We start from the raw sequence: 21218 nt of genomic DNA, 5'->3' as shown, positions 1-21218 counted from the left end.
CTCTCTCTCTCTCTCTCTCTCTCTCTCTCTCTCTCTCTGACTATCTGTCTCTCAGGAGGAAGAAGTGAAGATGTCAAGAAGAAGAACTCAGATTAAGTCCCTCCTCCTCTCCTCCTTGTTGGTGAGTTTAATCTAGTTCCAATTTGTGCCCCCCTCCCCCCTTCCTCTCATCTTCACTCTTTTCTCTCACACCCCTCCTCCTCATCTCCCCCTCTGATATCATGGCCTTCCCATCCTTTCTCATTCTCTTACCCCCACTCCTCCCTCCCCTCCCCTCCTCCTTACCCCTCCACCCCTTCACAGAGACTGAAGTTAATTGGAGACTGAAGTAGGGTGAGGAATGAAGACTGGTCCATTTTCCATTAACACCCAAATATGGGCAATTCTACCCAATTGGTTCAAAGTCAGAGTTGGACAAATCTTGAAATAAATGTATTTTCCCAAAAACGTTGTAGCTATGTATGTAAATTGTATAATATCCAAGTTACACATTTCTAGTAATTGTACAGTTAATTATTCAGATTTTTCACTACCGAAACACAATAATATATTTAAAATAAGAAAGGTTATGACCTATTAAGATTTTGTTTACATCTACTGTGTAAATATATTTCTTTATTAAAAGAATTACAATTTGAACAATGTTTTAAGTGTAATTTATGAGATTCATTGTATTTTGAATCCAATATTTAATTGTAAAGGGCATTCTGATTTCAAAGTCAAGGATTCATTAGTTCTATCACAAGATCTTAGTTGATAACTCAATATACTTTATTTTTGACAAAACATCCCATGTTTCGGTTTTCACTGCACATTTCCGGTAGTGACAGTAATGTGTTGGTTGTGACCACAATATTCCGTTTGTCTGAAAAAAATTACATTTGACTAAAAATAACTAATTTAACTGCTCGGGCTCAAAATAAACTCATCCAAAACCAAAGTAATGCGTATCAACAGCAAGAACAACACACCCATAACCATGGAACAAAACCCATTAGAGGATGTAAACAGCTTCACTTACCTTGGAACCATAATTTCTGTGGAAGGGGGTACGGAAGACGATGTCCAAGCCAGGATTGGAAAGGCAAGGACATCATTCAACATGCTAAACATTATCTGGAAGGCAAAAAACCTGTCACTCAAGACCAAGCTACAGATCTTCAACTCAAACGTAAAGACCACTCTACTATATGGCTCAGAATCCGGGAAAACCACCACCACTATACTCAACAAGCTACAGACCTTCACCAACCGGTGCCTCAGATGCCTCCAACACCATCTCTAACGCCAACCTGTGGGAACTCACCAAACAGGACACAATAGAAATAAAAATCCGGAGGAGGAAGTGGAAGTGGATAGGTCACACACTCAGAAGAAAGAAATCAATCACAAAGCGGGCGCTGACATGGAACCCACAGGGCAGGAGGAAGAGAGGCAGACCGAAAACCACCTGGAGAAGAACCACAGAACAGGAGATGAAGAAAGAAGGGCTGTCCTGGCAAGATCTGGAGCGGAGGGCACAAGACCGGAGAGGATGGAGGAGCTCCGTCGATGGCCTATGTTCCTTTGGGAATTTAAAGGCCTAAGTAAGTAAGTAAGTAAGTAAAAATAACTAATAACTTATAAATGTTGCACACTTATCATATGCAGACACACAAATATGTGAAAAGAACACATACCAGTGAGAAGCGGTATGCACACACATGCACTGACTGTCTGTACTATCTGCACTAATGTAACTATTTATATTATGCTGACTTAATAAAGGTGCAGTCTGTTATTGTAATCCAATACACTTTTTTTCTAATTCAGCAAATATCTCCTCATGGCCGTCTGAACATTCTGTGTGTGTGCTCAACAACACAGTCCGGTCTCTGTTAAAGGGGAACTCCAACATTTTGGGAAATTAGCTTATTTAACATCTTCCCTGGAGTTAGACAAGAAGATACATACCTTTTTTGTCTCTGTGCATGCATTTTAGCTTTGGGAATAGACGCTCCGTTAGCATAGCTTAGCTTCATCACTGGAAGTGAGGCAGGACAGTAGCCTTACAGTGCCTTACAGTGTATTGCAAGGTCTGACATTGACCAAACTTGATATGCATGACCTTGGTGGGCTCTAGGTCAACTCCTGAAAAGGGGGTCAATGTCAGACTTTGCAATCAAAAGTTAGGGGGCTAATAACCCTTGCCATAATTTCAGTGCGCCCCCTAACTTTTGATTGCAAGGTCTGACATTGACCCCCTTTTCAGGAGTTGACCTAGAGCCCACCAAGGTCATGCATATCAAATTTGGTCAATGTCAGACCTTGCAATACACTGTAAGGCACTGTAAGGCTACTGTCCTGCCTCACTTCCAGTGATGAAGCTAAGCTATGCTAACGGAGCGTCTATTCCCAAAGCTAAAATGCACGCACAGAGACAAAAAAGGTATGTATCTTCTTGTCTAACTCCAGGGAAGATGTTAAATAAGCTAATTTCCCAAAATGTTGGAGTTCCCCTTTAATGGGAAACAAAGTTGCTTAGACAGAACCATTCCAGCAAATCAACATATTGCCTCGGGAGCACATAAGGTAATTTGATTGGCTGTTGAGCTCGAGTCAACATCCTTTCGCTAGAATCACAGTGTTATATTGTGTTAGGGCTGTCAGTTTATCGCGTTAATTAGATTAATGAATTACACAGCTAATTATCGTGTTATGAAAATGCATGCAAAATTTATTTAAAAAAAGAATATATATATATATATATATATTTTTTTTTTATCTCATTCATTCAATAATTATTTTTTACATTTTTTTTTATCTTTGACTGAATAACACCATGCTAAAATATACCAGACCTGAAAAATCTAAGCAAATGAATAAAGGGAAGATGATTAAACAGAAGGTTTTGTAGATACAGTACTGAATTCTGCCACACATGCAATTTGAAATATGATTATAGAATATAGAATATCAGGCCTATAAATGACCTTATTATGGCCAAGTCGCACATCTATGCATCAGGCAGAGTTCAATCTGGATTTAGTATCACCAGGCGTGATTCACGAACCATGAATGAAATGTAAATTTCTCCACCATTTTTCATCAGATTGCAACGCTGTTTCTTGCTAGACGTTCACAGAAAGGTAGATAAACTAACTGCGTTCTGTTTTATGGCAATAACGTTCAGGTTTGTGGGAGATCATCCCAAAAAATAAGAGAAATAAAAAAGTAAATCCAGAAGTCAGATGATTGACTGACAAGATCGTAGTAAAAAATTATTAAGATTAGATTAGATTAATTAATTAATTACAAATCCTGTAATTAATTAGATACATTTTTGTAATCGCCTGCCAGCACTAGTTAGAAGTATTATATTTCAGATGATATTCAAACCACATCACATTACAGAATTTTAACCCACATACTACTTAGGTAGTATAATGAGTAACAGCTGTGTGTTGCTGTGTGTAGCTTGAAATAAACATCACAAATGAGCATTCGGACTGGACCTTTACATTATTACATATAAACTAAACTTGGAGTTTAGCCGAACGGTATAAAATGACGACGTATGGGAAAATCCATGAGTTTGATCAGGAAACAGATGATTGGCAGCAGTACGTGGAACGTCTGGAATTTTATTTTGGGGCTAACAAGATCACAGATGCAGGACAAAAGCGAGCCATATTCCTGAGTGCATGTGGAGGAAAAGTCTACGCTATGCTGCGCGATTTGTGTCTGTCGGCAGTGTTCATTTTGTCAACTAAAATGGTGACGAAAGATCTTCGTCAATGAAGGTTTTTTTATGACGACAACGAGACGTGACGTCACGTTATTGAATACCATGTGACGCTAACGAGACTAAATAGTTTATTAAATATCGTTGACCACAACTGAGGACACAAAATGTAATTTACAAAAACCAGGACGAAATTTCTCTTCATGTATGTTGATATTGTTGACTAAAACAAGACGAGACAAAATAATTATAACTTTTCTTAATGCCCTCGTCCCGAGTTGAGCAGTGTGACGGGGAGCTCTGTTATTAGCATTACTGTAGCTGAAGAGCTATTTGAAAAGCTAGTTTTAGCTTAACGTTACCTTGGCTAAAGTTGGGACTATTCATAATCCAGCTGCAGACCTGCAAGCAAAGTACAGCAAGTTGGCAAAGGAGTATTCCAAGGTAAATCACTTTTTCACCAGTAACGTTACATTGTTTGTATTTCCATCTAGCTCGCGTTAGCTAGTGGCTAACCTAGCTCACGCTAATGTGGCTAACTGATCGACCTCTCGCACACAATTAATGACATGTTGCGGACAGCCATACCGGTGACAATGTTTAGCTTTTAGTGCCAAATGATAAGAGTCTGAGGTGGAGTCTCAAAAGAGAATGTTGAATATTTATTGTGCATTTAAAATCACAACAGAGCCTCTGCTACTACAGTAGCTAACCTAAACGGAGCCTTCTGGATAGGAGGAAGTGCGCAACAACGTATAATGTCCGTGTGGAACCAATGTGCCAACAACCTTTCCGTGGGTGAAGCATAGTTGAGCATAGAACTTTTAATGATACTAATACTAATCTATACAATCACCTGTTGTTGAATAAATACCATTACTTTCTAGTTATTACTAAAAAACAGTATATATAAAACAGTAGCTGTAAAAAAGAAAAGATTTTTTTTTTATAATTTATATAAAAACAAATTGTACATTAACACTTTGATTGCCATGGGTTAAATTCATGATATACCATAGATTGCCAGCTCTATTTGTCTATGGAGAAGTACCCCTTCTTTGCATGGCTATAACTTTTTAAATTCTATTGCTACATTGCCATTATTAGGGCCCATTCAAAGTCCTATATGTATTGTTCATTGTGTAGCAACGTTAAACTTTTTCATTCACATATTCATAGTAAAGTATGGTCTAATGTATAAGTATGTTTTCATCTCTTTCTGCAGCTTTCTCCAGAACGTGATCTATAGCCCCAAATGCATTATATTGATGATGAAATACAGTTTGATGGCAATCGGGGCGATATAAAAAATTTCAATTGGACGTACTTCTAGAATGATCTACGTATGATCTGATGATGACCGGATGGGCGGGGGATCGTTTATAATTCCGTGGGCAGCGTTATATCATTCATCTAGTGTGGGTCATATGTTCATCATAACAGTTTATATGGAACACGTTCAAAAATAACGCTGAATCTTACCGGATCTTCCTCGCGCCGTTGGACGATCAGCGTGGTGTAGACCGTTTTCGATTATGGGATGTTTATCCTGATGAACCATTTCCAGCTTGTATAATACTATATACGTCCAAATAACGTTGTTTATTGAGTTAGGGCGAGCGATTGATCATCCAGTGTGTTGAGATGGAGTCCGGCTACCGGACGCGAGTGCCCGGAGCTCATATGGATGAGCACTTCCTGTTTGGGGCGCCCCTCCCTCTTGTCCGATCTGCCGATCGGCCACCAGATGGCGCTCTCGAACCGTTAGACAGTTGGTGGGAGCCCACCAGCACATCTCAGGGCTCCGGAAAGAAAATATGATTTCGATCACAGATTTTTGAAATATTGATATCAAAGACGAGTTACGGCGTCCTCGGCACCTTTAGCATGGCTCTGAATGACGTGAAAAAGCGTTTTCCGGCAATCAAAGTGTTAACTAAAAATAGACAAAAATGTCATCCGTTTTTGTCGACAAAATCTAGACTAAAACAAAAAAGACAAAATTGAGACAAAAACTGAGGAGGAGGAGGAGGGGCCAGTGTGCTCTGCAACAGCGTGTCTGTCTGTCAACAACTTGCGGGAGCAAGCCAGCTGGTATCGATACTGCAGAAAGTATCGGTATTTCGGGAAATGAGTATCGAAACCGTTTAAAATATTCAGTATCGATATGTATCGATACTTCGCTATTTTTGACAACACTATAGCCTACTACAATAACCTAGGGGTCGGCAAAGACGATTTCAAACTAGAAATGGTAACAACAGCTGAGGTACTCAAAAAACTGAGTGCCCTCCAACCTAACAAGGCCACTGGCCATGACAATATCCCCTACAAATTCCTCAGAGACTCAGTAGCCGCCATCACCCCAGTCATCACACACATAATAAACCTCTCCATAAAACAGGGACACGTACCCAAAGACTTCAAAATTGCGAGCGTAACACCCCTGCACAAAAAGGGCAGCAAATTAGACCCAGGCAACTACCGCCCTGTTTCTATCCTTACCTCCATCTCGAAAGTCATGGAAACGTATAATAATAATAGTATACGAACAGGTCGAAAAGTACCTTGCGAAAAAAAATCTAATCTACGAATTCCAATCTGGCTTCAGAACATCCCACTCCACTGACACATGCCTTCTCTATTTAAACGACCACATCAAACAAGAGGTGGACGCGGGCAAATACTGCGGCATGGTCATGCTGGACCTACAAAAGGCCTTCGACACTGTTCTGATTGACAAGCTAAAAGCAATTGGTTTTGATAGTCTATCAGTGAGCTGGATGCAATCCTACCTTGAGGGGAGAGAACAGATGGTGGATGTAAACGATACCCTACCCCCCCCCCCTCCCAGTGAGCTGTGGTGTTCCACAAGGAAGCATACTAGGACCGCTACTGTTCCTAATTTATGCAAATGACATGTCGTCAGCTTGTGACTGCAACTTGTTCCTGTTCGCGGACGACTCAGCCCTGCTGGTCTCTGACAAGAACAAGTTACAGGTTGAAAAAAAACCTCAGCTCGGAACTAAGCAAAATCTGCATCTGGCTCGCTGATAACAAACTATCATTACACCTGGGTAAAACAGAGTCCATTCTCTTTGGCTCAAATAACAAACTCAGCAAGACCGATGGCTTCTCAGTTACAGTGGGTGACAATATTGTCACAAGGAAAGATGAAATTACATACCTAGGTTCCATCCTAGAGGCAAATCTTTCCTGTGACAAAATGGCATCCAATGTAATAAAAAAAGTCAACCAACGAACTAGATTCTTGTACCGGATCTCCTCTCTGGTAAACAAGAATACCCTGAAGACTCTGACAGGAGCACTCATTCAAGGGTACTACGACTATGCTTGCACCTCATGGTACCAAAGCACCTCAAAGGCGCTAAAAACAAAATTACAAACATCTCAAAACAAACTGGTCAGACTACTGCTTGACCTTACTCCTGGAACCCACCTCATCCCTGCCCACTTTGACAACCTAGGATGGCTTAGAGTAGACGACAGAGTACAGCAACTTGCAATGGGCCTGGTCTACAAGATACACTACACAACTAAGGTACCCATGTACATGTCAAAATACTTTCCAAAGGTCATTGAATACCACTATCACAACACCAGAGGGAGCTCCACAAATCATGTTAAACCCAGATTCGGCTCAAACAAGGGACTAAACACGTTTCGCAATTATGCCACATCAATGTGGAATGCCCTACCCACAGCTGTAAAGGAATGTGAATCACTACCCACTTTCAAAACCACTCTCAAAGAGCACCTATGGGAGACTGCAATTCGAAACTGGCCCCTGTAAATGTCCTAACGCAACCCCCTCCAATGTACAATAAATGTCGTGCTGAGGCCTCCGGAACCGGGTCCAGAAATAGGACGTCGTTATCCAGGTAGAGTTGGGCAGAGTCTTTCAAGACTATGGGGGAAGGGATTGTTATAATGTGGGTTACTTTTCATTCAGGCAGTCAGACCGTCACCTGCAGGGTCCTATGAGGCTCCTACTTAGGTAGTATAATGAGTAACAGCTGTGTGTTGCATTGGACCTGTATTGCATTTGACAGCTTGAAATAAATTTAGCACTTGTGTCACTTACTTGTAACAGCTGTTCGCCACAGGCACAGTTCTAGGTACGAATGAGGAGAGGAGTAATATGCACAATTAAAGAATAATGGACCAGAGACAGAATTATAATAATAACCAGTGTTTTAATCAAATGCGCGCTAGCTAGACATACATAATACATACAGACGTAAAGTGCAAGTAACGGTTTGAAGTATCCCTTTTTGGTTCGTTCAGTAACCTCTCCTTTGGGGAGGGTTACTTTGATATCAAGTCCTAGATTGATTGGATCAACACATTAGGTTTGGTTCAGACGTCTCTGAGGTTATCTCTAGCTAAAAGCTAGGTTCAAGGTTGGATATTGGATGTATCCTTTTATCATCAGTAAACTCTATTTCAGTTTATCATTTCAATAGGTAAATGTTTAAACATATTAATTTAAACCTTTAAATGTGCAGGGAACGCAAATACCTTATTAGGTGAAATGCTCCTTTAAACTCTTCCTTTGAAGGTGTAACACAACAAAAGTACCAAATGGAATATTCTAGGTTATGGGAATGCAAATACCTTATTAGGTGAAATTACCATTTAAACCTTCTTTCTTTACAGGAGAACCATCAGTGATTCAACTATAATCAATGTCATCAATGGGTACACTTGAAACCCATTAACTCGTCCTCTTTACAAGAGAACATCAGTAGTTCAAGTATCTTACTGGGTGTATTTACCCTTTAAGTCTCCCTTCTTGTAGGAGAATTATCAGTATTTTATCAGATTAAATCAAATCAAATACAAAATACAATATCAAAATAACAAAAGGTGAACGGGGTCGAAGCCCTTGGAATGTCCTTGTGTTCAGGTCAGTTCAATCCGTGGAAGTTCTCATGATTCAAGTTCAATCAGTTCAAACCTACCGGACTGTTACAGGTAACAGGAGTTGGGCAACAGGGGTATTCAAATCAGGCTGGCATTAGCCTTGAGCTATATCAGAGGTTCAGTGGGTTGGCTCGCCATCTTGCATCGTCCGGCACACCGCCTCATCCCCTCGTGGGCACACGTGGTGATGGGTGGTCTGGACTCCTGGAACTGCTCCAAGGGTGGAACGGGGTGCTAGAAAAACCTGGCCTGCTTGTGAGCAGACATTCAGAAAATAAAAGCTATTTACCATCTTTTATCGCTTCATCATCTTTTCATTGCTTTCAGAATGAATAATCAATCAGGCTACTTTTAGCTACGCTAAGCTAAAGTAGGATATCTCATCACAGCACGTGGGATCATATGCCACAAATTGCCACATGCTAATTTAGGCTAAAGTGCACTAGCATATGGAACATTCCCCACTCATATAAAACTCTCAAAAACATTCAAAATGTATATAGACCTTGTTCTTATCGTACAGCATATCAATACAATTATAAGTACTTCTGAAATGGTTCCTTCCTAGTTTTCATTTAACCAAATTGAGCTTGGGGTAGTTCGTGTATGACTCAGAATGAAGCTACGTTAATTAGCTTTAACGTTATTAGCTTGTAGCATGGAGCTAACCATTTTTGCACTCGACAATTGAATAGCACAATATTGATTGAAACTCACCAAAACCGCAGGCTACAGCTACTTTACTGCAACGCTTCTTCGGTTTTGCAACTGGGGGAATCTTTTATAACTGTTTGATAACTGGTTTTATCATGCTATCTCATCTCGTTATCTAGCTCTGTTCAACTGTGTGTTGAATCTCCGTGGATTGTGTCTGCATCTGCGCAGTAGCAAGACTCGCGCGCCGTAAAGCATGACGTCATCTCACGTCATGACGCAAATTAAAGGGCAATGCTGTAATTCAAAGGGACTTGGTATCCAATAATATTAACTACCTATGTTCTTACATAATAGCATTAACTATTTATGTTCTTATTCAATGGAATTAACTATTTATGTTCTTATAACTTAAATAGTTATGAATCTGAAACCTGGGTTACATAAACATCACAAACGAGCATTCGGACTGGACCTCCTCAAATGCCTCTCCGACAACCTTGGCATCACCGGTACAGCTCTGTCTTGGTTTCACTCATATCTTGCAAATAGATCTCAGTTTGTCAGCATCAGCGGCTCATCCTCCCCCCCGGCCCCAGTCAACCACGGTGTCCCCCAAGGCTCCGTGCTGGGTCCCCTACTATTCACTAGTGATGCACGATATATCGGCCGCCGATATAATATCGGCCGATATGGCCGTTTTTTTACACATCGGTATCGGTCCGATATCAAGATAGGGCCGATATTATAAAAAAAAAGAAAAGAAAAAAAAACCCTTTTTTTTTTTTTTTTTTTTAAATATTTTTTTTCTTCTTTTTACATGTTTTGGCCTTAAATAGTTTCAAAATATCAGTCATTTCTGAAAATAAGTTACAAAAGTAAAAAAAATTATGCGTTTTGGAAAATAGCTCTTTATTTGATTATCATAAAAAAGTGTTTTCTATACAGAGATATCGACATCGGTAAATATCGGTATCGGCCAGAACAGCAATATTAATATCGGTTATCGGTATTGGCCACAATTTTCACATCGGTGCATCACTACTATTCACCATTTACATGCTCCCCCTCGGTCAGATCATATGTTACTACGGACTCAACTTTCACTGCTACACTGATGATACTCAGCTCTATCTCAGCACCTCACCATCTTCCCAGCTCCCCCCACAGTCTTTAGTCAACTGCCTCCACGCCATAAAAACCTGGATGTCAACCAAACTACTCAAACTTAACAGCAAAAAGACTCAGGTTGTGGCCCCCAGGGCACTGCTCCGGAAGGTTGGAGATCTCCACGTTGACGGCTGTTCCATCTCCCCGTCTCTCGAAGTCCGTAACCTGGGCGTTACCCTTGACTCCACACTTTCATTTCACTCCCACATCAAATCCGTTACCAAGTCTGCCTTCTACCACCTCAAAAACATCTCCCATCTCTGACCCTCACTCTCAGATTCTGTGGCTGAGATCATTCATCACCTCCCGGTTGGACTACTGCAACGGAGTCCTGTTCGGGGTACCCAGCAAAGCCCTGGACAGGCTCCAGTATGTACAGAACTCAGGGTTCTCACTCACACCAAGCCCTGGCAGCACATCACCCCCACCCTCATCCACCTCCACTGGCTCCCAGTCAAGTTCTGCATCTCTTTTAAACTCCTGCTCCTCACCTACAAGTCCCTCCATGCCCTCGCCCCCCGATACCTGTCTGATCTCCTCCACCAGTACACTCCATCCCGGAACCTACGATCCTACTATTTGGGTCTCCTCTCCATCCCTCGCACCAGGTTGCGGACTTTTGGTGACAGAGCCTTCAGCGTGGCATCCCCTACCCTCTGGAACTCTCTCCCCCCTGAAATCCGCAAAGCCCCAACCCTGGACACTTTCAAAACTGCTCTAAAAACACACCTCTTCACCAAGGCTTTTCCCCATTAGTTAGTTTAGATTAGATTAGGTTCATTATCCCTTACCTGCCCCCATCCTCCCCTTTTTTCCCTTTTCCCCTATTGCCCCCTTTCCCTAGCCCTCTTGATTGTAAAGCGACCTTGGGTTTCCTGAAAGGCGCTATATACATTTTATTATTATTATTATTATTATTATTATTATTATTATTATTATTATTATTATTATTATTATTATTATTATGATTATTATTATTAAACATCAAAAAGTTTCAATGCTTTTTAAATTAGTTTTCTGGTAGTGGGACAGCAGTTTGCACCAATTCGGTAGAATGGCCCATATGTACTGTATATATGTTTTTGGCTTGGTCGTGGGGCAGTGAAATTACATTTGTTACACATAGTCAGTTACACTCTACACAATAAAAATGGGTTTCAAATGGGTTCAAATCTGGCTCAGTTGCTACCATTGTTGGATGTTATCTGTCCTTTCCTGTTACGATCCACTACAATATAACACAGGAGAAATGCCTTTAAAAATGTTCTTTTAAAAACCAGATTACCTAGTAGCTGGATGAAATTACATTGACGTTTTGAATCGGGCCCAGTCAGGTTAGTGTGGTCTGCTTTAGGTGTGTCTGTGAGGTCAGTTCATATGATCAGTTCTTATTTAATCTTATATGGAATACAATTGAATTAGCAAGTGGATCACTTGGCGTGGGAGGATTATTTGGCCATAAACTCAGTCACTTATCACTTAGAGGGGGATGAGTAGAAGGAGGACGGGAGGTGGAGAAGAGGGAGCTGCCACCACCTCCATGCCTATGTGTGTTTGTAAACTAAATGTTGATGTCCTGTCACCCAGATCAATCTGCCTGTTAAATAGCCTAGATCTCTATGCAGGAAGGTTAGATGCCATCTTCGTTTGTGCACAAATCCTTGCAATGTAGCACGGTGAGCAACATGGATCTCATTACAAATGAGCGCAAATGGGCACACTTTGCATTCAAGACAGTTAGGACAGCCGAAACCCCATCAATCTTTCGCCATCGACTAAAAACACACTTCTTCAATCAATATCTGAAATGAAAAAAAATCTATAAAAAGACTAACATTCTTACTGTCTTACACTATCATGCTCTCTTCCTACTATACTAATATGTCTTACTACTATGCACTCATCACTGCAGCACCCAAGTTTCAGCACTGTTTGATGAACATTGTTACTCAGTTGTAAGAGTCGTACCCTTCCTGCTGACTTGTCGTACAGAACTACTTATAAGTCGCTTTGGATAAAAGCGTCAGCTAAATGACAAAATGTAAAGATTTAAGACAAATGAGACAGTTAAATCGGTTTATCGCAATTATTTGTCACACAATAATCATCATTGCAAAATGTCATGATCACAGCCCTCCCACACACACAGTCACACACACACACACACGCATTCTTGGTCTCTGATGGTTGTGCACACAGCTGTCTCTCTGTTTCTGTGTTTGCTGTTTTGGGGATATTTATTTCAAACAGAAACTGGATTAAATTTATGTCTATTGGACTGTGTGGTATTGGGCTGTATGGTTGCTTGTTTTATCCTCTGACCCTCATCGTGTGTGTTCTCCTGTTCCGAGGAGCCAGAGATTGAACCACAGTCAGAGCTGATGCGAGCGTGTGTGTGTGTGTGTGTGTGTGTGTGTGTGTGCGTGTGTGTGTGTGCGTGCGTGTGTTAATGTGTATGCATGCCATTCATCATCTTTCACCCACCACAGGCATGGATGTGTTGGGTATATTATGCATATGAGCACATGTGTGTCTGCAAGTACAGACACATTTACATAATGTAAATGTGCCTGCATGTGTTTGTGTGTGAATGAATGATTAATCATCGCATTCATACAGCACTTTTCAAAATCGCCTTCTCCACTACTCCTATAGCACCCAACCTTGGGCTGCGCAGGCTCAGTGGCTGCCATACACTGGCACCAGGCACGCAACACACGACACAAAACATGCAACACGCAACACACACACCACACAACACCAGTGTTAATTTTGTTGACTAAATTGATGACGAAAGATGTTCGTCAACGAAGGTTTTTTTTTTATGACGACAACGAGACGTGACGTCACGTTATTGAATACCATGTGACGCTAACGAGACTAAATAGTTTATTAAATATCGTTGACCACAACTGAGGACACAAAAATGTAATTTATAAAAACCAGGACGAAATTTCTCTTCATGTATGTTGATATTGTTGACTAAAACAAGACGAGACAAACTAATTATAACTTTTCTTAATGCCATCGTCCCGACAGAACAGTGTGACGGCTGACGGGAGCTCTGTGTTATTAGCATTAGCTGGAGCTATTTGAAAAGCTAGTTTTAGCTTAACGTTACCTTGGCTAAAGTTGGGACTATTCATAATCCAGCTGCAGACCTGCAAGCAAAGTACAGCAAGTTGGCAAAGGAGTATTCCAAGGTAAATAACTTTGTCACCAGTAACGTTACATTGTTTGTATTTCCATCTAGAACGCGTTAGCTAGTGGCTAAGCTAGCTCACGCTAATGTGGCTAACTGCACACAATTAATGCAACATAATGCAGACAGCCATACCGGTGACAATGTTTAGCTTTTAGTGCCAAATGATAAGAGTCTGAGGCGGAGTCTCAAAAGAGAATGTTGAATATTTATTTTGCATTAAAAATCACAACAGTGCCTCTGCTAGGAGCTAACTGAACCGGAGCCGACTGGATAGGAAGTGCGCAACAACGTATAATGTCCGTGTGGAACCAATGTGCCAACAACCTTTCCGTAGGTGAAGCATAGTTGAGCATAGTTGTCATTTAATGATACTAATACTAATACAACCACATGTTGTTGAATAAATACCATTACTTTCTAGTTATTACTAAAAAAAACAGTATATATAAAACAGTAGCTGTAAAAAAGAAAAGAAAAAAAGTTTTATAATTTATATAATATATATATTTTTTTATGTATGCACTGGTATCGGATCAGTATAACCAGACCTAGACCACCTCTAACTCTAACCCCTAACCAGACTTAGACCACCTCTAACTTTAACCCCTAAGTTAGGGTTGTGACTTAGAGGTGGTCTAGGTCCGGATAGGGGTTAAGAGTTGGTCTAGCCCTTTACATCCATCTATCTAAATAATAATAATAAATTATAATGAATGCTTAACTACCCCTAAGTTACCCTAACCAGACTTAGACCACCTCTAACTCTAACCACTAACCAGACCTCTTCCATGTGGCACTTTAACACTGACCTCAGAATGTGATTTTATATAATGTTTTTATGCAAGCAGATTGCAATCAGTGTGTACTACTACTAGTACTACTGTGTGTTCTGTTTACTTAGTTTACAGTATCCTGTTATAGAATAAACCGCTGCCAGACACAGCAGAGAGAGAGAGGACAGACATGACAGAGAGGACAGACACAGCAGAGAGAGGACAGACAATCATGGCAGAGAGAAAGGAAAGACACAGCAAACAGAAGACAGACAGAGTTCAGTGTCGTCTCTCTGGTCAGAAACAACGTCACCACATCCGTAATGCTCTCTTAGATGCATACATTGGACCATGTCTACACCAACATACTGTATACTGTAGGTGCAACAATACATTGGACCATGTCTACACCAACATACTGTATACTGTAGGTGCAACAATACATTGGACCATGTCTACACCAACATATACTGTAGGAGCAACAATACATTGGACCATGTCTACACCAACATATACTGTAGGAGCAACAATACATTGGACCATGTCTACACCAACATATACTTCCTGTGTATCACTTGTGCCGCCGACTCAGATTCCCCTAGGTTAAAAAATAAATACGCAATTTAAATCAGAAAATGTTCCATGTTGACTATTTCTGACTTCTGACAAGTTTTTTTTCCATTAACTAAAAATAGACAAAAATGTCATCCGTTTTCGTCGACTAAATTTAGACTAAAACAAAAAAGACAAAATTGAGACAAAAACTGACTAAGACTAAAATGCTCAGACATTTAGTTGACTAAAACTGACTAAACGAAAAATAAATGAAGATGACTAAATATGATGAAAACGAAAAAGGAGCACTTGACACATGACTAAGACTAAAATTAAAATAGCTGCCAAAATTAACACTGCACAACACACAACCTGCCCTCACCCTGTGGCCCCATGGCAAGGGTCAGAGAGTAAATGAGGGCAAGAAAGAGAAAGTGTGGTATTCATTCAGCTGTTTATGTCGTGTCCCTCCATCCTAGTGTTGAGGATCAGGGTTTGATTGTAATGACGGTGGGGTGAGCAGCAGTGACCTTGTGTTCCATAGTGTGGGGGCTCCACTGTTCGCTTGTCACCCACTCTGCTGTGGTACGGCTTACAGAACCAGCTGTTAGTTAGTACGGGAAACCACACCGATGATGCATCGACACGAACGCACGCGGATACACAGAAAGAAACACACACACACACACACACACACACACACACACACACACACAGACGGGAACACACAGAAAGAAACACACACACAGGAACACACAGATAGGAACACAGACTGGAACACACACGTGCAAGTATGCTCATGTGATGTACACATGTACATGCACATACAAATGCATCAATGCCTAAAACACAAAGGCACACGCACACACACACAATCAACATGTACTGTGTGCATACAGTAATTTACAGTATGTGCATGCATGTGCAGTACCCACATAAGCACTTATGTACACATGTATGCACACACACACACACACACACACACACACACACTCACACACAGAGTCAGTCAGTCAGTCAGTCAGTCAGTCAGTCAGTCAGTCAGTAGGAGCCCTAACAGTGATATTGTCCTAACACCACTAAATCTAAGTGCCACAGAAGATGGCGATGGAGAATGATGTGGTTTGGTTTCTGGTAATTCAAATGATGTTATCTATTCTTATGAGAATGATTGTATTGAATAAAGGCAGACGGATAGTGTTATGGTTTATCACTAGTGTTGTTGAGGTATTTTTAATTGTGTTCAAAAGCAGTAAAACAAGCAGTCTGTTTCGCCATTTGAGTTTGTTGATTCTTGTAAGATTTGCAGGATTAAATCTTAAAGTTGATAATCACTGCAAGACTCCACACAGTTTCTGACATGGGATGGCTTAATTGGAGCTAAAACGTTAACTAAAGCTAATAGAGCCGGTATTACAGACAGGGATTAAACATAGTCCCACACAGGGCTGGGCGATATGGCCAACATTTTTATCATGATATATCATGATCAAAAAAATTATATCGTTCGATATCGATAATTATCGATATTTATTATTAGTATTAAAAAAAAACTTTTTTAAATGATTATTTAAACAACAAATGTATGTTTATTTTGCAACAATTCTTTGTTGTTGTCGCCATCTTTAGTGTTACAGCCCCTCACACCAGTTCTCAGGCTGCAGCTGGTTTGAAAGCGAAAGTACCAAACAAAGTGGCTGTGGCACCAGGGGAGTTGAACAGTTCTGGCTCTGCTAGTTTCTTTTCTATCTTTTGGCGCTTTTTGGTGGACAAACCACCGCACACATGCACCGTGACTCGCGACTGGAGACTAGCTCTGCTAGCACACATAGCCTACTGTGTACAGACGGTTTCAAACTGTATTTTAAATTAGAAAGCAAACAAAATAAATGGACAAGAGAAAAATGTATCTCAAATTGGTCAGTATTGTCATTTGGACAAGCAAAGCCATTACTTTAAGTTGCAGGCAAGAAAGACAAGTCTGTCCACTGTCTCTGGTTTTAAAGCTGCCCTGTTGCAGACCACATTACAAATAACTTAATTATTATCGATATTATTTTTATTATCGATTATTAAAATATGTCGCGATAATTATCGTTTTATCGCCCAGCCCACTCCCACGCTAAACAAGTTGCTTACAGTGAGATCTCCACCAGAAATAAGTAATACATGTTAATTGTGAGACTGTAATGGTTTTTCCAACTTTACTCTGCGCTCAACTTTAAATCGAAAGCATTATTCTCTCAGTCTCTGTACACACGTTCGGAATCTTAGAGGGAAAAAAATCAGAGAAATGTTTATCAATAATGAACAAAGGGAATATATGACGTTTCTCTCCATTTATCTCTCTCCAGGTATGTTGTGTGTCATCGGTGCGCACTGAGTATGCGAGCTGTGGAGAGTTTGAGTTCTTCAACCAGACCAGCAACAGCTGTCAGGCCTGTCCCCAGTGTCAGCCTGGACAAGAGCCTCACATGGTAAGAAACACACACACACACACACACACACACACACACACACACACACACACACACACACACACACACACACACACACACACACACACACACACACACACACACACACACACACACACACACACACACACACACACACACACACACACACACACACACACACACACACACACACACACACACACACACACACACACAGAGTCAGTCAGTCAGTCAGTCAGTCAGTCAGTCAGTCAGTAGGAGCCCTAACAGTGATATTGTCCTAACACCACTAAATCTAAGTGCCACAGAAGATGGCGATGGAGAATGATGTGGTTTGGTTTCTGGTAATTCAAATGATGTTATCTATTCTTATGAGAATGATTGTATTGAATAAAGGCAGACGGATAGTGTTATGGTTTATCACTAGTGTTGTTGAGGTATTTTTGGATGGCTTAATTGGAGCTAAAACGTTAACTAAAGCTAATAGAGCCGGTATTACAGACAGGGATTAAACATAGTCCCACACAGGGCTGGGCGATATGGCCAAGAACACACACACACACACACACACACACACACACACACACACACACACACACACACACACACACACACACACTCGCACTCACACTCGCACTCACACTCACACTCACACTCACACATGCACACTAGGGTTGCTCGATTATATCGATTATTTTGGAGAGAAATGTGTCATGGCTCACTCCCCCCCCCTCTCAACACGAGCTGAAACTGCTGTTTGGGCTTCGGGGAGGAGGGCACCGCTGTGAAAGAAAGGTGCGCTGCATTTACAACACAAAACTAAATGAGAGTAACATGGCATGCAGCACAATAATTGCGTTGTCTCGATTATCTTGTTTTCATGATCGTGGGAAGCCACTATAATAATTTTAATTGAAACTCTGTTCATCACACAGCCCTAATGTACACACACACCACGCACGCATACACACACATACTGTACATACATATGCACACAGGCCTGCATGCAAGCGTTTGTGTGTACACGCATAATCACATATAGACATGCAAACACTTGTGTGTCCCTCCTGCCTGTGCGCTCCTACATCACTGTCTCCAGCACCAGTCGGCACACGATCCCCCCACGATTGTTACAAGAACTAAAAGAACACAATTGTTGTCCTGTTAGTGGAGACGCAGAGAGCTGGGTCTCAGTTGACTATATCTGTCTGTACGTGCTGGATCTGCTACATACAGGTATATGAAGACTGAATGAAAAAGGGATTTCCACCAGCTGGATTACAGCTCCCAATAATGTATTTATCAACCCAACCACCCGTGTCGTGACGAGGTAGAAGGGTATAGGTTATGAGCCGATATTAAATCACACGGTCAACCGATTAATTAGGCTATACACGTATTATGCCATTAGATAATATTATGAATAGTGCAAATATGTACAAACATCTAATAATCCATAGCAGAAAAATGACTGCTATACATACTGCTGGATATCTACCATATGGAAAATATGTATACACTTCATACAATTCTTATATGGACTACCACAACTTTCTAAGTAGAGGATATACTGTATGAATATTACAAGGAATTTTTTGTATTTGTCACACAGTATATAGTAACCAGTAACAGAATAGTCTGAAAAACATAGATTTTTTTGTGATATTCTTTGTTTAAACAGGTAAGCACCCATGTGACCTGTTTACAATAGATAGAAAACACATTGGACAAACAAGTACATCTTAAATATCAGAATTCAAAACTTTAAAATCTTCTAACGACATGAACAAAATGGTTCTTCTAAAACCTTCTGAGGGCAGAACCTACTGTATATGTTCCTTACAGTCAGTACTGACAGTCAAACATGTCAGCAGGGTAGATTGTGTAGGTAGCGTGTGAACCATGACCTCATTAACCTCTTATGTTCAACCCCTCCCTCCTCAGACCACCCAGGATGACAATATAATGGCCTCCAGGCTTGAGACACACACACACACACACACACACACACACACACACACACACACACACACACACACACACACACACACACACACACACACACACACACACACACACACACACACACACACACCACACACACACCACACACACCACACACATGTGGAATGTAGAAATTGGAATTAACCTTTTGTTTCTCAGTGTGTCACTGCCATTGGCTTCCATTAATTATTTGGAGTGACTTCCAGTCAGTCAGTCAGTCAGTCAGTCAGTCAGTCAGTCAGTCAGTCAGTCAGTCAGTCAGTCAGTCAGTCAGTCAGTCAGTCAGTCAGTCAGTCAGTCAGTCAGTCAGTCAGTCAGTCAGTCAGTCAGTCAGTCAGTCAGTCAGTCAGTCAGTCAGTCAGTCAGTCAGTCAGTCAGTCAGTCAGTCAGTCAGTCAGTCAGTCAGTCAGTCAGTCAGTCAGTCAGTCAGTCAGTCAGTCAGTCAGTCAGTCAGTCAGTCAGTCAGTCAGTCAGTCAGTCAGTCAGTCAGTCAGTCAGTCAGTCAGTCAGTCAGTCAGTCAGTCAGTCAGTCAGTCAGTCAGTCAGTCAGTCAGTCAGTCAGTCAGTCAGTCAGTCAGTCAGTCAGTCAGTCAGTCAGTCAGTCAGTCAGTCAGTCAGTCAGTCAGTCAGTCAGTCAGTCAGTCAGTCAGTCAGTCAGTCAGTCAGTCAGTCAGTCAGTCAGTCAGTCAGTCAGTCAGTCAGTCAGTCAGTCAGTCAGTCAGTCAGTCAGTCAGTCAGTCAGTCAGTCAGTCAGTCAGTCAGTCAGTCAGTCAGTCAGTCAGTCAGTCAGTCAGTCAGTCAGTCAGTCAGTCAGTCAGTCAGTCAGTCAGTCAGTCAGTCAGTCAGTCAGTCAGTCAGTCAGTCAGTCAGTCAGTCAGTCAGTCAGTCAGTCAGTCAGTCAGTCAGTCAGTCAGTCAGTCAGTCAGTCAGTCAGTCAGTCAGTCAGTCAGTCAGTCAGTCAGTCAGTCAGTCAGTCAGTCAGTCAGTCAGTCAGTCAGTCAGTCAGTCAGTCAGTCAGTCAGTCAGTCAGTCAGTCAGTCAGTCAGTCAGTCAGTCAGTCAGTCAGTCAGTCAGTCAGTCAGTCAGTCAGTCAGTCAGTCAGTCAGTCAGTCAGTCAGTCAGTCAGTCAGTCAGTCAGTCAGTCAGTCAGTCAGTCAGTCAGTCAGTCAGTCAGTCAGTCAGTCAGTCAGTCAGTCAGTCAGTCAGTCAGTCAGTCAGTCAGTCAGTCAGTCAGTCAGTCAGTCAGTCAGTCAGTCAGTCAGTCAGTCAGTCAGTCAGTCAGTCAGTCAGTCAGTCAGTCAGTCGACAGCCAATACAAACAGCAGAGGTGAGCGCTTCACTTGGCACAACGAAACACCACTCCCATGTCTAGACGCATCACAGTAGGAGGGCTTCCACTGTTTAGGAGTATCGTTGTAAATAGGACCAATTTGGATTAACTTAAAAAAAGTGTTATTAAAAATACTTTATAATCTACAATTTTTAAATAAAAATGTCATGTATCAGAATCAGCGGAGAATAGGCTATTTGAATGATAGCCACATCAAAGATGAAGAGGAAAAAAAGACGCACCTTTAAAACCTCATATTCACCTGCTGTCTCACGCCGCAGGCAGACCAGACGCGCACGAAGTCACGCGCGGGTTCCGTGCGAGATCGCGCGCGTGGCCTGGCACACAGAGTCCGACTTCAGAGTGTGAGGAAGCGCGCACGGAGGAAGGCACATTT

General features: G+C 41.4%; 1 protein-coding gene across 2 annotated transcripts in view; it reads left to right on the top strand.

The window, feature by feature from the left end:
- The window catches only part of edar (ectodysplasin A receptor), a 222303-nt gene that overhangs the window by 133374 nt on the left and 67711 nt on the right, over positions 1-21218 (top strand). For both annotated transcript variants that reach the window (XM_084311564.1, XM_084311563.1), the window contains exons 2-3: positions 56-121; positions 17383-17505. In XM_084311564.1, coding sequence (XP_084167690.1) covers positions 71-121; positions 17383-17505 — 174 coding nt within the window. In that variant the 5' untranslated portion in view covers positions 56-70. The remainder of the gene's footprint in view (positions 1-55; positions 122-17382; positions 17506-21218) is intronic.

The sequence above is a fragment of the Notolepis coatsorum genome, assembly GCF_963971535.1.
Source record: "Notolepis coatsorum genome assembly, chromosome: 3".
Lineage (NCBI taxonomy): Eukaryota > Metazoa > Chordata > Actinopteri > Aulopiformes > Paralepididae > Notolepis > Notolepis coatsorum.
This window is presented reverse-complemented; position numbering and strand designations above follow the sequence as displayed.